This window comes from Schistocerca cancellata, chromosome 2 (genome assembly GCF_023864275.1).
Source record: "Schistocerca cancellata isolate TAMUIC-IGC-003103 chromosome 2, iqSchCanc2.1, whole genome shotgun sequence".
NCBI lineage: Eukaryota > Metazoa > Arthropoda > Insecta > Orthoptera > Acrididae > Schistocerca > Schistocerca cancellata.
The window spans coordinates 689,846,860-689,865,364 of record NC_064627.1 but is presented as its reverse complement, the minus strand read 5'-3'; the positions used below and the strand labels follow the sequence as shown (position 1 = coordinate 689,865,364).

At 42.3% G+C, this 18,505-nt stretch overlaps 1 protein-coding gene and 1 long non-coding RNA gene across 3 annotated transcripts in view; both read left to right on the top strand.

The window, feature by feature from the left end:
* LOC126162439 (phosphoribosyl pyrophosphate synthase-associated protein 2) overlaps positions 1-18,505 on the top strand; it is a 146,025-nt gene that overhangs the window by 56,489 nt on the left and 71,031 nt on the right. For both annotated transcript variants that reach the window (XM_049918950.1, XM_049918949.1), the window contains exon 6: positions 279-554. In XM_049918950.1, coding sequence (XP_049774907.1) covers positions 279-554 — 276 coding nt within the window. The remainder of the gene's footprint in view (positions 1-278; positions 555-18,505) is intronic.
* Positions 562-4,021, top strand: LOC126162443 (uncharacterized). The gene is made up of 3 exons (XR_007535074.1): positions 562-1,681; positions 1,855-1,989; positions 3,160-4,021. It is a non-coding gene; the product is annotated as an uncharacterized LOC126162443 (long non-coding RNA).

The following is an 18,505-nucleotide window of genomic DNA, read 5'->3' as shown; positions in this document are numbered from 1 at the left end:
TAAGAGGAACGAAAGGTGTTAGACATCCATAGAAAGTTAACTGTAACTCTCTGTATACATGGAAGAGGTTAAGTGGAAGTGGCTTCCTATTGCTTGGAGCAGTATGTAATGTATTATCATGAACTAGTCAACACAAAGATACAAAATTGTTTGATATGTACAGTGTATGATGAAAAGAGCTGTGTTAGTCAAATACTGATGAAGCTTTGTTATGCTGGTACTCACTTGCTCTTCCTTGGAGGACATTCTATGATTCTTAAGTCTGGCTGGTTTTTCAGATACCTGATTACCGCAATGCCGTGATAGTGGCTCGTAATCCTGGGTCAGCAAAGAAAGCAACATCGTATGCAGAACGTCTGCGACTAGGCATTGCAGTCATTCATGGAGAACAGAAAGAAGCAGAAAGTGACATGGTGGATGGAAGATATTCTCCTCCAACTGTTCCTCGATCTCGCACAATGGATGTTGGTGTGGGTGTACCTGCCCATCCGGCCAAGGAGAAGCCTCCTATAAATGTAGTGGGTGATGTTGGTGGACGAATCGCCATCATGGTGGTGAGTATCATTTGCATGTTCCACAGATTACTTTCACAATGTATGATAATAGCGTGGAATGTCTGAAGTTGCAGTACATTATATTAATTTATGTTTAAATATGGCATCATAATATGATATCTATATGAATTCATATAACAGAAGATAATATTGAGTTTAATTACAGAAGTAATTATATAATAATTTTGCACTAAAAGTATGATTAGGACATACTGGTTGGCGTGTGAGGTTTTATGAAATATGGGATTAAAACCAAGACGTGCTACCATGCTTTTCCTGTGTTACAGAAAGCTATCGAATTTTGATTATGTATTACATCCTGATGTTGTGATGATGTCGGTTCATTGGAGTTTACGTTAAATTGATACAAATGAAACAAAACATGAATTTTAATATATTTTATCAAACAGGGTGGAAATTATACAGGATGTGATGATTCAAAACTATTTTAAAATTTCAGGTGGTCATAGACAAGTAAGATTCATAGCAAAAATAGGCACAAAGCCATAAACTCATTAGGAAAGAAATGAGTTTGTTTGTTTTAGGCATTGTGATTCTTTTTGCTATGAATCTGACTAGTCTATGATAACTTGAAATTTTAAAATAGTTTCAAATTGTCACATCCTGTATAATTTCCTCCTTGTTTGATAAAATGTAATAAATTTAATTTTTAGTTCCATTTGTATACACGTGCGTGTGCGCGTGCGCACACACACACACACACACACACACACACACACACACACACAGGACCAAATTAAGCAACGAATTTCATGTGTTATTAGAAAATGCATTAGCATGGCGTTCAGATGCAATGTGCTGACTTGATGTCCACCATGCTGCTAAACACCTAGAAATGGTGTGGCCTGTGTATACAGTATGTGTGCCTAAACCTAGTCCTCTACCACAACAGTGTGTCCCAGTGACAATTTTCAGATACAGCCACACATGAACTACACAGTACATACGAGTTCTCATAATGGGTGAATGTAAACTAGCTGCTTTAGCTTCAATAGTGATTCCTGATAATAAGAGGAGAAAAAACGAAGAAGACTATGGACACAACAGTGGATTAAATGGTGCAGTGCTCGGACAGGAACATCGAATATGCAGTACAGTAAGCTGAGGTATGTATAAACAAAGATTGTTCATGATTAAGTTTCAGTCTTCCAGCATATTTTCAGTTTAACTAGTATGTTGAATATTCTTCAACCTTAGTGTATACTGTTAGTTTTTGATAATTTAGTTTTTTTAATATACTGAATTTTGTTGTTCAGAAGCCATCTACTCTGTGTTGTAGGTTTGAAGATCCAGATTCATTTTTGAATTTTACACGAACAGATACAGAAGTTTTCATGAAATTACTCCGTATTATAGAAAACAGTGTCTGTAGGCAAGATGTGAACATGAGGGAGTCGATGAAACAAAGAGATAGGTATGTATCTCTTAGACAAATGACCATACTAGCAAAAAGTTCCTGTGTGTAATTTCTGTTCACTTTCTTTTATATATTTCTGGCCACTGATAAAACATTCCAGGCACTGATTTATTCTACTAGAATACGTGATACACTTCAAGCAGGTTTGAATAATTTCAGAGATAAGAGTGTTAAGGTATATGTATCTAGCAGGTGTTTGTATATCCACAGATTTTGACTAGCTATGTGCTCTTATTATGCAGTTTTGACTAACAGCTGGAGAAGTTGTAAGATGTAGACCAATCTGTTGTAATTTTTTCCCTAATCAGGTGCTGCAGCTGCAATAGCAATCTAATTTGGAATCAGTTTAATGTATTGTTGTTTCAGATTGTTTACTGGCATTAAATAAGTGCTAAGGGTACTGCTAAGGTAAGGGTCATCAACTACAGTGTCATGGATGCAAGTTACACAGCGGAAGCCCCCTTCCCCCAGATTGCACTTTTCATGGTTTAAGTGCTATATATGTACATAATATATATTTGTTTGGACTGATTTTCTGAATTTACTTTGCAGTTTTAATTTTAAATACCACTCAGGCTTTTACCCCAACCAAGATTTGGGGGAGGGGCCACTCTCACAATCTTCTCTTCTCATGATTTGAGTGAAACAGCATTCATGAAAATTATGTTGAGCTGGAAACATTTCACAAACCTCCATTATTTTATATATTTCATTTGTGTAAACACTGAACTCGCATTCGGGATGACGACAGTTCAATCCCGTGTCCGGCCATCCTGATTTAGGTTTTCCGTGATTTCCCTAAATCACATAAGGCAAATGCTGGGATGGTTCCTTTGAAAGGACACGGCCTATTTCCTCCTCCATCCTTCCCTAATCAGAGCTTGTCCTCTGTCTGTAATGATTTCATTGTCGACTGGGTGTTAAACCCTAATCTTCTCCTCCACTTCCTCTTCACATTATGAATTATCTCTTTAAATGAGAGTTCCTGTGCTGTGATCCAAACTTTTGCAGTTCTGTTAAATAACATTAGTTATAGACTAAGAATAATAAGTTTACATTTCATTTCATAGAAACTGTTCAAAATCTATCTCATTGTATTCAAATATGGAACTTTACAGCTGCTCCTGTAGTGGCACTTGAGTAAAAAACATTTATATCTTGTTTCAGGTTTCAGCCTCAGTTAGTGAGTGGGTAAACATTGCCCATTCATTTAACGTGTTGTTGCAGTTCCCTCATTGCATTGGTGTTATTCATGGGAAAAAAGTGACTTTCAGGGCACCAAGGTCAGAAGGCGCCTGTTTCAGATATTATAAAGGGAACAACAGCATTACGCTGCTTGCAATTTATATATTGGCAGAGGCATAGAATTGTAACAAACTGAATTTGCCAGCACCAGAGAAGACAATGTTTTAGTGTTTCAGAACTGCCATATGAACTGTCACTGATGATGTGTTTGTATTGGAAGAGTACATGATGGAGTATCATGAAAGAGATATATTAAAAGAGAAGAGCGTTTTCAGTTACAGACTGAGCTGGGCTCTGCAAAAGGAGAGTGTGGATGTGAGGAGACTGAACTCTGGGAAACTACACCACCTTCTACAAGGCAGATGTTCAAACATGTTAACTTGTAATGAAAGCCCATTGCTGGTGGTGAAATACATGTAACAATAAATTGATTGTGCATCAAAATAATTTTGTCTTAATTGCATTGTCTAAATCCTTTTGAGAACTGAAACACCTCAATTCTGTCCCACTATTGATGTGTATTATGTTTTGTACGTAATGAATAACCTTGTAAAGAAATATCATTTGACTCCATAGCAGTTGCCATATCTAAGCTCAGAGGAAAAGTAAGGAAATTGAAAATTGTTTGTATTAAGCATCCAAACTTTGACATTCAGATAATAATAAATAATTTACATTAGTTCATAACATTTGTGTTGCATAGATCACGTTCCTGATAAACATCATGACCTAGACTGTATGAATTGAACAAACATAGGACAACCATTAAAAAAATAAAATGAGAAAAATATTTATATGGCTCTAAGCTGGTCATTTATGGGTTTTTCTCAGTGTAAATGACTTATTTTCATTCTGGATTTCTTCTAACACATAGGAGATATTCAGGAGGAACATTTTAACCTATATTTGAAAATGCTTCTATGTGGCAACATTTTATTTCCATGTGTAGATTGTCGAAGAGTTTGTAGCTGTGTATTTCACTTTTTTCTGAGCATTAGATTCAATAAAGCACAATGCAGATCATTTTTCCTTCTAATTTAGTACTTCCAAGTACCTCTATCACTCTTGAACTCAGATGGTTTGTTGATTACAAATTTTATAAGTGAATAAATGCACTGTGAGGCCGTATTTAATAATCCCAGTTATGATGTCCGCAAGGTGTATGTATGTAAACCCCGCAGATAAATCTAATTCTTTTGTACTATGAATACTTTTTGCCTATGTGACAAGTTATCCCAGAATATATACTGCAAGAGGTAAATGAATACAAATATATTAACATCTTCAACTTTTATAGTCCTGTCTTCCTCAGTTGCATGTAATATTACGGTATATTAATAATTTTTACTTATGGACCGTCTGACAGCAACTGAATAAAACACAATTTTAGTGCCATACGTGTTTCGCCTTTATTTTCTGCAAGGCATCATCAGTGGCAGGCTGCGTGGACAAATTCCTACATATTACGCTCCTGTTGCATTTTTGGTGTTGTTCTTCTTCTTATGAACACCAATTTGCATATTTCCCCCCATTCCACAACACTATGCACTGAACGCTTGTTTTAAAGCAGTGTTTTGGTTTCTGAACAGAAACAAAGCAATGTTTTGGTTTCTGAACAGAAACCAAAACATTGCTTTAAAACAAGTGTTCAGTGCATAGTGTTGTGGAATGGGGGAAAAAAAAACCGCAAATTGGCGTTCATAAGAAGAAGAACAACACCAAAAATGCAACAGGAGCGTAATATGTAGGAAATTGTCCACGCAGCCTGCCACTGATGATGCCTTGCAGAAAATAAAGGCGAAACGCGTATGGTACTAAAATTGTGTTTTATTCAGTTGCTGTCAGACGGTCCATAAGTAAAAATTATTAATATACCGTAATACAAATATATTAACTTACTGACTTTTATATTCCCAATGTTGGTAATTATTCTTATGGCAAAAGCAGCTGAACCTAGACATTTTAGCGGGTCTGTGGTATGGTTTTTCTAGCTTGTTTTCATAAATATGCACACTTAAGAAATATGTTGAAGCTATAGCTGGCATGTGGCTCATTGTAAACTTGACATTTTTGAATCTTTCTTTAAAATCATCACTTATGTTGTCTGTAATCAGCCTTACTATTTTCTTTGAGTGTTTCTGAACTTAACATGGGAATAAATTATGTAAAGTGACTGATTGTGCACAAGTTCTGACAATCTGTTTACCACAGGAGATACTGGTGTTTCTTTAACTTCCAGGTATTGTATGTATACATTATCTATTAGCAACTTGAGTAGGAAAATTTAGGACTGATACTAAATTATAAGTAATTAACGACACCTCACTATCACTTTTCTTTTGTGATTCCTTCAAGAAAAATTAAAATCACGATAAAAAAAAGATTCTCTCTCTTGTGTGTAACAGACAGCACAATAAAAATTTTTCATGAAAATTTCCCAGTTACCCTGTAGAGTCCTGTATACTGTAACCGTAACAAATGATATATTAACTCACAAGCACGTGCCTCCCAGGGGGCTCGCCACTCCATGGTGGGTTCATGCTCGGCTACCACGGGGCCCAGCCTTTGCAGCATCTTTTCCCTTCTCTGCTGCATATCTGTCCTCTTGCTATTCTTTTTCTCCTCTCTTGGGGAACGTGTCTATGACGTTTTTCGGAATGTGTTGTGCATTTTCAGTAGCCAACATCAGAACAGTCTCTCCACCATTTCTAGTTACCTTTTTTCTTTCTTTGTTCCCCGTTTTCTATATTTCCTCTGCTTTGACGTTTGAGAATCCTCTTTTTCTCTTCCTCTCTGTGCGCTCCTGAAGGCTGGCCCACATGTCTGACATGTAACAGGTGACTGGGTAACACATTATTCCCAGCCCCAGGTCGACAGGTAGGCTTCACACGTACCCCCGGTACAGGCCAGGCCCAGGGAGGAATGATTGCCTCAGCTATGCACCTTTCCAAAATTCCAATTCAGCCCTCTAGAAGGTGTTCAGGAGGTGTAACCTGAGGTGTGACAATCACCTACAGGAGGGTGCACCCCCTCTGAGGGGACCCCAGTCGGAAGGAGCGCGCCATCAGAAATGATGGCAATTGTGGGGGATTTTCTCACAACGAGCCAATCATTTTCTTCACAGTCAGTGTCTACTAAATGTAAACAGAATGAAGCTCATGATTCAAAGATCCTTCCCAGCTGCACCACGGTTCCTTGTGGTTTCACATACTGAAGACAGTCAGCCCTTTACTATGGTAAATCCTTTTATTAATCAGAAAGGTGTTGCAATTGCTGGTCTGTGAAGTCCTGCTCTCATTTACGCAATGACACTTTGGACTTCTGATTCTCAAGCACAACCACTGCTTGCAGCTTCACTCCTCCACGGCTATCCTGTTCACGGTGAGGCCAATTGAACAGTGAATTCTTCCTGTGGTGTTATTTACACTATGCTGCTCGATGGTCTGACTAAGGCAGAAATCTAAATGTACCTCTCCGATCAGGGCATTATTGCAGTCCATCGGGTGATGAACAAGGTGAATGCATCTTTAGTGCCCACATGCACTATTTTCCTCAATTTTGATAGAGTGGTGCTTCCATCAAAGATCAAAGCAAGCTATGAAGTTATCACAGTGCAGTCGTACATTCCGAACCTGATACACTGCTACCAGCGTAATCGTTACACCAATACCCAAATGTCCTGTCGCCACCTGGCCAAATGTGTAACCTGTGTTAGGGATGCTCACAAGGGTGATTGCCCGCCTCCCTCTCCACGCTGTATCAATTGCAATTACAACCATGCAGCCTTCTCCCAAGGTTGTCCCGTGTATCTCTAAGAGTCGGCCATCCAGGAGATCTGGGTGAAGGAAAAAGTGCCTCACCCCGTTGCATGCAAGTTGCTGGCTAGTTGGAAACCCTGCATTCTACCATCCAGCACTTACAGTACTATTCTTGGTACATTTCGCTCTACGAAGGACATTGCCAGGTAGACGTGCAACCTCAAATTCTGCACTGCGGTTGTAAAATCACCCAGTATCATGGTAGCATCATCATCTCCCCCAGCTGTGCATCAAGCCACCATACTTGTGCCTCATGGGGCGAAGTCACCTGCTACGCAACTGGCATGCCTGAAAGGATAGGAGGAATACTCATGAAGAGACTTTTTATGTCCTTCCAGTCAACAAACATCTGAATATTCCTCTGCCAACCGGAAAGGCTCCAAGAAATCAAACAAAGGCTAACAGTCTTGTTCTTCGCTGACTCGGGTAACCTCTTCAATGGTGTCGCCATATGCTACCCTCACCCGGCTGACCTCCATGTCACTGGTGCGCACTGCCAACCATTTTTCTGCCCTGGACTCCGCAGACAGACAGAGGGAAAATGCAGACACCTCTGTAAATCTCATGGAGCAGGATCCTACAGCCTGTGTGCCGTGTAACAGTGGGTCTTGAAAGGCTGGCACTCGGCATCCCTTCATTTTTTTCCCTCCTCCCCTTTCCTCGTCATGTCTCTACTCCAATGGAATTTTTGCACCCTTAGATCCAAGAAAGAGGAATTGTACCTGCTCTTGGGATCGCAGCATCCACTTGTTCTCTGCCTCTAGGAAACAAAATTGTGTCCTCACGACCATTTTGAGCTATCGCATTTCTTCTCGGTCCGCTCTTTACCTTCTCCCAGAGTACGGCATTCTGTACCTCATGGGGGAGTCTTGCTGCTCAGTTGGGATGGCAGTCATAGTTGCACCATCTCCATGATTACCCGGCTTCAAGCTGTTGCAGTCCACATTTTCCCTTTCCTCACTTCACCTTTTCCCTTTGTACCATTTACATCCCTCCGTTGATTGATGTCAGCAGGGCAGACTTCCTCCAGCTTATTGGGCAATTCCCTCACCCTGTTCTCTGCTCGGCGACTTTGATGTGTACCATCCCCTTTGGGGTTCTCCCAGAACCTGTCCGAAAGGTGCCATCTTGGCTGACCTCAGTCAACTACACCTCATTTTTCTTAACACAGGAGCACCAGTGTTCCTTTCAGACTCCACGCACACCTACTCCCATTTGGACCTCTCCTGCTCTGCCCAGCTTGCCCATCGTCTTGAGCGGTCTGTTCTCTGTGACACATTCTTGAGTGACCATTTTCCATATGCTATCCATTTGCTGACTCCTAACCCACCGATGTTTGCACCCAAATGACAGCTTTCTAAGGCCATCTGGAGGCTTTACTCCTCCCTGGCAACCTTCGTTGAACAACATTTCACCAGTTGTGATGACCAGGTAGAATGTATTACATATGTTATCCTTACTGCCACAGACTGTTTCACTCCTCACACTTCCTCTTCATTGCTCTGTGTCCCAGTCCCTTTGTGGACTGAGGCATGCCGAACACAATTCATGTGGAGATGTTCTCTCCGCATTTTTAACAGCCATCCTACGATGGCAAACTGCATTCGTTATAAACAGTTGTGTGCATAGTAACGTTACGTTCTTAGGGATAGCGAAAAAGCTAGCTGGATTTCATTCACTAGTTCTTTAGCAGTTCCACTCCCTCTTCCATCAGTTGGGCCAACCTCTGACAGCTCTCTGGGATCAAGATCCATTCCACAATTTCCAGCCTGACCATAGCAGCTGATGTCATTGTGGACCCTGCCACCATCTCCAACACCTTAGGCTGCTATTTTGCTGAGATTTAGACCTCCACCCACTATCGGCCTGCCTTCCTCCATCGGAAACGAGTAGAGGAGACTTGGATGGTACCCTTCTCTTCTCATAATCATGAGTGCTACAGTGCTGCCTTTGCTATGAGGGAGCTAGAGTCTGCTCTCACTTCATCCCGATCCTCCACCTCAGGGCCGGACGATGTTCATATTAAAATGTTGCAGAAACTTTCTCTTGCGGCCAAGCACTTTCTTCTTCATACATACAATCGCATTTGGGCAGAGGGCATGTTTCCCTTCGCCACCTTGGCTTTGTGCAGTGGCCCCTGTTCACCTTGGACTTCATTCGTTCCTAAAGATGCTACTTCAGCCTCACTCTATTGCCGTAAATTTCTTGACCTTCACATGGAACTTTGTGGTCATACCTTTGTGTATACTGATGGCTCTTGGACTGACCGTGCTGACGTCTTGGACTGACCATGCTGACAGGTGTGCCTTCATCACTGATGTTTCACTATTGGCTTCCAAACATTGTTCAATGTTTACACCAGAGCTCTTCACCTTGTATCAGGCCAAGCAGTACATCTGGCAACTCAAGCTTTTAAATTGTGCCATCTGCCCTGACTCTTTCAGTGCCCTTCGGAGCCTCTGCATGCTGTACACCATCCATCCCTCAGTGCAACAGGTCCAGGAAAGCTTTCACTTGCTCACTCTTGACGGAGCCAATGTGATGTTAATATGCACCCCTGGTCACATCAGACTGACAGGAAACGAGGCCACTGATGCTGCTGCCAAGGCTGCAGTCCTCATATCTCGGTCCGCTAGTTCTTCCATTCCCTCCAATGATCTCTGTGTTGCCGTCTGTCAGCCGGTGCTATCACTTTGGCATCACAACTGGTCTTCCCTTCATGGGAAGAAGCTCCAGGGAACTAAAAACCTCTCCCAGCAGCTTGGACGACCTCCTCTCTGCCCTCTCGCTGCACGGAGATCATTTTAGCTAGATTACAAAATGGGCACTGTCATTTAAGCTATCACCATTTGTCAAGTGGTGATGCCCTACCACTTTGTGCTCTTGCCCTCAATCTTTGACAACATTCTCATTTATGTTTATCATCTGAGTTATCAGCCTTTTTAATGAATGACGTGCTTGCTGTCGACCGTGTTTGTTTTTATCCATCATAGCAGTAGAGCGAAGGACATTTAATCTTTAGTTCAGGACCTCCGTTGTCTCTGTGGTGTATTTTATGGACCTTTCTCAAAGTCCCTGTTTTTAGTTGTCTTTCCTTCCAACAATTCGGCTCAATGTGTAGTCGTTTTTAACTCCTTTTTCGTCTTCATGCTGTATGGTTCTGACATGGGCGCATATGTCCTTAATTGTTTTTGCACCCTAAAACAAAACAAACAAACAAGTACATGTTTATACAGCCTGTTCTAAACAGAATCTTCTTATTCTTACCTTTTAGTATTTACGTTCTTCTTTTATGAATGTGTCAACTCCTCCTCTGTCCACCTACACAGCTAATTTATAACACGCTACATCCCCCCAGGGGCTCACCACTCTTTGGTTAGCTCATGCTTGGCTACCATGGCTCCCCAGCCTTTGCAGCACCTCTTCCCTTGCCATGAAGCATGTATATCCTCCTGCTATTCTTTTTCTCCTGCCTTGGGGAACATGTCTTGAATATTTTCGGGGAAACATTCTGAAGTTTAGGTAGCCCAGCATTTGAGCAACCCCTCTTCTGTTTTTTCCTTCTTTCTTTGTTCTCTGTCTCCTCCCCTTCTTCCACTTGGACGTTTGAGGCCTCTCTTTGTTTCTTCTTCCTTCCTGTGTTCTCCTGAAGGCTGGACCATGTGTCTGACTCTTACCAGGTGACTGGGTAACTCTGAATTCCCAGCCCTGGGTCGGCATGTAGGATTCGCACGTAACCCCTGGCTCAGGCCAAGCCCAGGGAGGGGTGATTGCATGAGCCGTTATTTTCTTGATTGACATTTGGATCCTCTTGTGTGGAGTTCGGGAGGTGTGACCTGAGGTGTGAACAATCACTTGAGGCATGTGAGGCCCCCCCGTCTGAGAGTCCTCTCAGTTGGAAGGAGCGCGCCATCAGTGGTGGTGGCAATCGGGGTTTTTTCATGCCCAGTGAGCCTGTCATTTCATCTCAGTCTACATCTACTAAACATAAGTGGAATGAGGCTAAAGATTCCACAACTCTCCCAGCTGCACCTTGGTTCCTTGTGATGTCCCATACCAAAGATGGTCAGTCTTTTGCTACAGTTAATCTGTTTATTATTCAGAAAGATGTTGATGCAATTGCAGGCCCTCTGAAATTGTGCTCTTGTTTACATAATGGGGTTTTGCTTCTGGAGACCAAGTGCAATTTTTAAGCCCAACAACTGCTTAAGCTTTGCTCCTCCATGAGTAGCCTGTTTGTGTTGAAGCCCATTGTATGCTGAATTCTTCACGTGGTGGTATTTACACTCATTTGCTTGATGGTCTCTCTGGTCAGGACATCACTGCAGGCAAACGGGTGATGAAAAAGGTTGATGCAAACTTAGTGCATAAATGTGTTTGGTCACGTAGTTCTTGCATCGAAGATTAAGGCCGACTAATAAGTCATAACAGTCTGACCATAAATTCCAAACCAGATGCATTACTACCAGTGTCAGTGTCTCAACCACATTCCCATGTCCTTCCAAAACATAGCCAAATGTGTTACTTATCGCAGAAATTCTCAAGAGGGCAATTGCCCGCCTTCTTCTCCCACAGTATCAATTGTAATGGCAACCATGCCACCTCATCCCATGTACCTCAATAAGCAGGTTGTCCACGAGATCCAAGTGAAGGAAAAAGTACCCTACCCTGACACTTGCAGGTTGTTGGCTAGTCAAAACCCCTGCATTTTACCATCTGGCACTTGACAGTACTGTTCTTGCTCCATGAAGGAAATAGCCATACAGTTCAGTACTGTGGTTGTGAAATCATCCAATATCACCTTAGCATCCTCGTCTTCTCCTCCTACAGATGTGCAAAAAGCCACCAAATCTTCACCCCCAGTGGCGAAATCACCTGCTACACAACTGGCAACCTGAAAGGGACAAAAGGAACATTCCTGCAAAGACTTTTTACATCCTCCAGCCAAGAAATGTCTGAGTATTCATCTCATTGATCTACCAACCATAAAGGCTCTAAGAAATCAAACAAAAGCAAACAGTCTTCTCCTTCCCTGGCTTGAAGAGCCTCTTCAATGGTGTTGCTGCATGATATGCTCATCCGGCTGACCTCCATTTCCCTGGTATGCATCTACTACCATTTTTCTGCTCTGGAACTCGCAGACCAATCCAGGGAGAATGCCAACGCCTCAGTAGATTTCATGGAACAGAATCTTCCAGCCTCTGCTACCTGTAGGAATAAGTCTTTGAAGGCTGGCACTTGGCAGCTGCCAAGGTACCTGCTCTTCATTTGTTCTCTCCCACCCATTGTGCTTTATGACTCTCTTCCAATGAAGCACTCATGGCATTAGATCCAACAAGGAGAAATTATAGCTACTCTTGGAATTGCAGCATCTGGTTGTTTTCTGCCTACAAGAAAAGAAATTGCATCCTCTTGACCGCTTTGACCTCTTACGACCTATCCGGTGTGCTCTAATTTCCTCCCCGAGGATGTCATTCCATCTCGTAGGTGAAGCCAAACCATCTCATTGAACACCCGGCTGCAAGCTGTTGCAGCCCTCAGTTTCCTTTCTTGTTTCACCTTTTCTCTTTGCAACACCTACATTCCTTCATCATTTGCTGTCGCTGGGGCAGACTTACTGTATCTTATTGGTCAGCTCCCTCAATCCTCTCTGGTGTTCTGAAACTTTAACATCCACCATAAACTGGAGCTCTTCGATAACCTGTCAGAGAGATCACCTCTTGGCTGACCCCAATCAACTCAACCTCATCTTTATTAACACTGAAGCACCCATGTTTCTTTTTGACTCCACACACTCCTATTCCCATCTGGACCTCTCATTCTGCACTGCATAGCTTGACCATCTCTAGTGGTCCGTTCTCTTTGGCATGTACTCGACCAACCAATTCCCAGGTGCTGTCAGTTTGCTGACTCTTATCCCATCAGCTTGTAAACCCAATTATCAGCTTTCTAAGGACAATTGGAGGCTGTACTCGCCCTTGGTGACTGACGAGCAAAATTTCCCCAATTTTGGTGATGAGTTAGCGTACCTTACAAATGTTATCCTTACCATTCTAGAATGTTCTGTACCTCGTACCTATTCTTTACCGTATCTTCTCTTGGTTCCGTGATTGACTGAGGCGTGCTGTGATGCAGCTTGTACACATAGACATGCTCTCGATATTTTTAACCATAATCTTAAGATGATGAATTCATTATAAACAGTTCCACGTGCAGTGTCGTCATGTTCTCTGGGATAACAAAAAAGCTAATTGAATTTCCTTTACTAATTCTTTTAACAATTTCACTCTCTCTTCCATTATGTGGGGTGATCTCAGTCAGTTCTCTGGGACCAAGGTGCATTTTCCAATTTCTGGCACGACTATATAGATGATATCAATGTGGATCCTATTGCTATCTCCAACACCTTGGGCTGCTATTTTGCGGGGATTTCGAACTCCACCCTCTATCACCTCAGAAACGAATGGAGGCGGCTTGGGTGATTTCCTTATCCGCTGAGAATTGTGAATGCTACAGTGTTGCACTTACCCCGAGGGAGCTTGATATGCTATCTTCTCAGCCTGATCTTCTGCTCCAGAGCCAGACGATGTTCACATTCAGATGTTGCCACACCCCTCTCTTGTGGGCAAGCACTTTCTCCTTCGTATGTACAATCCCATTTGGGCGATTGGCATGTTTCCCAGACGCTGGCATGAAGTCACTGTCATACCTGTACCCAAGCCTGATAAGGACAAACACCTTCCTCCAAATTACTGCCCCATTTCTTCACCAGCTGTGTTTGCAAGTTGAAGGAATGTGTCTCATGGCTGGATGGTATGATGGCTAGAGTCTCACAATCTACTAACCACTGCACAATGTGGATTTCATGCATGCCATCTGCAGTTGACCATCTTGTCGCTTTGTTGTGATTGTGGTCATGATTTTTTTATTTGGTGAAAGCCTATGACACATCCTGGTGGACTAGTATCCCCCACACTCTACACATATGGGGCTTCCGAGACCGCCTGCCCAATTTCCTTCAGGAATTTTTTAAGACCGAGATTTCAAGGTATGTGTGAGTTCGACGTTGTCAGACACCTTTATCCAGGAGAATGGGGTGCTTCAAGGCTCTGTCCTGAGCATCGTCGTCTCTGCTGTAGCCATTACCACTATTATGGACTGTCTCCTGCCAGGCATCTCTGGCTACCGTTTTGTCAATGACTTTGCAATCGTGGCAGTTCTCCAAGGACTTGTCTCTTTGAGCGGTGTCTTCAGCGATGTGTTGATTATCCTTACGTGTGGATTATTGACAGTGGCTTTTGCTTTTCCACTGAAAAAACCATTTTTATGAATTTCTGGCAGGGCAATGGATTTATTCTACCATCTTTACATCTTAGGCCTATTGCTCTTCCATTCGCTGTAAGTATGAAATTCCTTGAGCTCATGCTTGATAGGAAACTTTCTTTGTCCTTGCACGTGTCTTATTACCTGGCTGCACACTGTACTCGGTTGCTCAGTGTCCTATGTGGTACTTCCTGGGGAGTGGATCAGACCACCCTTCTCAGTTTGTTCTGATCCCTTGTCCATTCAAAACTAGATTATGGGTGTTTCATTTGATCCTCTGCACATCCATCCATCTTGTGCTGTCTTAACACATTCCACCATTGTGGAATACATTTTATCTCCTCCTCAGGGGATACACATGCCATATATCTGCCACGCCTGGCCACCCATCCTATGCCTCCTTTTTCGATGACTCCCTTGACCACCAGTTTGGGGCACACCCTTCTTCTCTGTTACCTCCTAGTGTTCGCTTTCGGTTACTGCTCCGGCAGCTTAACTTCAGGCTACCTGCTAAGTTTCTTACATGTGTGAACCCTTCACCACCTTGGCTTCATTTGGTGGTCTGTGTTCATCTTTGACTTCATTTGCTTCCCAGGGAGACTACTCTAGAATCAATCTATCGCTGTAAGTTTCTCAACCTTCGCACACAACTTAGCAATAGCATCTTTGTGTACCCTGATGGCTCTAAGACTGACCGTGGTGTTGGCTGTGCCTTTATCATTGGCACTGACCATTTTCGGTATCTGTTTCCAGAACACTGCTTCAGTTTTTACAGCAGAACTCTTTGCTGTGTATCAGGCCACCCAGGAGATCCAGAAACACAGGCTTTTTAATTGTGTCATACACTCTGAATCTCTCAGTGCCCTTGAGAGCCTCTGTGTGCTTTATACAGTCCATCCCTTAGTGCAGTGGGTCCAAGAAAGCTCCCACTTGCTCACTGCTGTGGGAGCCACCGTGATACTCGTTTGAGGTCCCGGTCACATCAGTCTGACGGGGAATGAGGGTGCTGATGCTGCTGCCAAGGCTTCAGTCCTCCTACTTCAGCCTGTTAGCTCTTCCATTCCTTCGTATGATCTCTGTGTTGCTGTTTGTCAGCGAATGGTGTCGCTTGGGTATCATCAGTGGTCGTCTTTTCACAGGAACAAGCTCCAGAGAATGAAACCTCTCCTAACAGCTTGGTTGGTCTCCACTCTGCACTCTTGTCACGAGGAGAACATTTAAGCTAGGTTGTGTATTGGGCACTGTCATTTTAGCCCTCACCAATTGTTAAGTGGCGATCCCCCGCCACTTTGTGCTCATTGTCATCATCCTTTGACAGTTCACCATTTCCTGACCTAATGCCTTCTTTTTAACTGCTTACATTCCAGTGAATATTTGCCATCTGAATTATTGGCTCTTTTAGCAAATGGCAATTGAGCTGTTGATGTGTTTTACTTTTTATCCATTGTAGCAATATGGCAAAGGACATTTAATCTTTGTTTTGGGACCTCCAATGGCTGGTCAGCTGGCAAATAAATGCACCCCATTCCTGACCCCTACCAGCAAGACCTCTATGTCTGCACCAGGAATCAAAGCCATGTCCTCCATACAGCAGTCAGACACTTTGACAGTTCCACAATGGAAATTGACTCATAGTAAATGAGAAAAATAGTGATATTCTGGAAATAATGCCAGATGAAATTTGCAAAGTCATTTAAAGTGTACAAATAAAAATTACCAAAGTGCATGAACAGTAACCTAGAAAGACAATACCTGAAAAAATGCAACAATGCTATAATTGTCATAATTTACAGACAATACATAACAAAACTTTTAGATCAATTCTCCTATCTTCACAGTGTTCAGTATATTCATGAAAATTATCACCAACCACACTGGAAAACATTGTATTGTAATCCATCTAAGGAACAGTCGGACTTTAGAAGTGGATCATTTGTGAGTCATGAATGACATGATGGAACAGAGGAATGAGTATGAAGTACTACTTGGCCTTCGTTTTTGTTATGGTTTTGGTTCAGTTTTTACAAAGTGTACACTAATAGCCCTTGAGAAATGTGGCATTGATTCGATGCATGTTCATATGATGATGAATATTACAAATCTTATTCAAAAATTAAGGGCCATTTACTTATATGTAAATGCTGAAAGCTCAGAACAAAGCTACATGAATGCAGCTGTATCAGTTGATTGAATTCACTGATTTTGTTTGGTAGACATTTAACTTTGGTTGTAAGCAAACAAAATTGGCTTTGAGTTTTGACGGTTCCAGAAGTTGCGAAGGGCATGATTTAATTAGTTTGTTTGCAAAAGTATAGACAGCTACTCATATTCATAAGGACTTGTGCCTAGTTTATGGTCCTAGAGTAATAAGTAAAGGATAGGTTAGACAATGGTGTTTTAAGACTTTACAAATGGTCATACAAATGTGAATAACAGAGTGACATGCCCAGTACCCAGACAGGTAACTGTGGAAGTGCACTTTTCATCAATGTCTAGTGTATCTCATGTCTCATTGTAGTGGAGCCCCTAGCTTGGAGCAGCATATTAGCCCGGGCCCATAGTCACCATGGCAGTCATTTATATTTACTGCGAGACTGGTGCTGTCTGCTGTGTATTTGCCAGATCATATTTACAATGTGTTGCACACTGTAGTCTCGAGCTAAGCCACAGATGTTATTTTTCTTGCCAAAATAGTCAAACTTCATATGCAGACTCGTGTCACTAATCTATGACATTTTTGTCCCATATTTTATTTTACTTTTATTTATGTGTCTCTTTGCAAACCAGAGCTACTTTGTCATGGAACAAGTCAGTACATCATCAACAGAATGCTAATAAGGAAATACACAAAGTAATTAAATAATTAATAAAACACACAAAATAATTTCTAAGAGAGTGTACAAATATATAACACAGTGCAGAGAAAAGCTCTTGCCCATTACGAGGAACTCCCATACAGGATAGGGGTGTGCCATAAGGAAGCCTGTCAACATAGATCTGAGTATGTGGAATTTATGACTCAATTTTTTTAGTTCTGCTGGAAGTCTATTAAAATGAAACAGGCTGAATACTGCACACCATCTGTGTGATACTTGCGGATTTGTTATTGTAGTGCATATCGTTTTTCCACCTAGTGTTCACTGAGTTGGTGTTGTAATTTCTTGTGAGAATATTATGAAAAGGATAGACTGCTAGCCACCTTATAGTGGGGATATTGAGTCACAGACAGGCACAAAAAAGACTGCTAAGTAAGTAAGTTAGTTTTCAGCCAAAATACCTTCTTCTGAGTTAGACACACACACACACACACACACACACACACACACACACACACACACACACACACCTCACATACATGACCAGTGTCTCTGGCTGCTGAGGCCAGACTGCGAGCAACAGAGCATAATGGGAGAAGCAGTCTGGGTTACGGGTTAAGGGGAAGGCTGGGTGGAAAGAGGGAGGGATGGCAGGGTAGGGGTGGGGAATTGTAAAGTGCTGCTTGTGTGAGCATACAGGGATTAGGTGGGGAGAGGATTGTGCAGCCAGGAGGTTAGGCAGAGGGAGCAGAGACTGGTGGTGGTGGGGGGAGGGGGAGGAGTAGAGAAGTAAAAAGATTGTGTCTGCATTGGTGGAACAGAAGCCTGTGTAGTGCTGGAATGGGAACGGGGAAGGGGATAGGTAGGCGAAGGACAGTGACTAATGAAGGTGGAGGCCAGGAAAGTTACGGGAACACAGTGTATATTGCAGGGAGGATTGCCACTTGCACAATACAAGAAAGCTGGTGTTGGTAGGAAGTAGTCAGATGGCATAGGCTGTGAACCAGTCATTGAAATGAAGAACATTGTGTTGGGCAGTATCATTGTCATTATTCTATTCTGGATTTTCCATTACTTGTAGTTTCTTGTGAATGAGACAGCATTGTCATCACCAAATCTTGTGGTGGAATATATCTACAGGGATGGTAGAGTTAGAATTTGGAGACATCCACAATGGCCAACATGAAGTTCATGAATTGAATTGCCCCCACAGATCAGTTTGACCACCCTTGCCTGAGCTAAAAATATTCTTGATGATTGCAATACGTTAACACTGAGTGAGATAATTGAGTGGAAGTAAGCAAAGTAAAC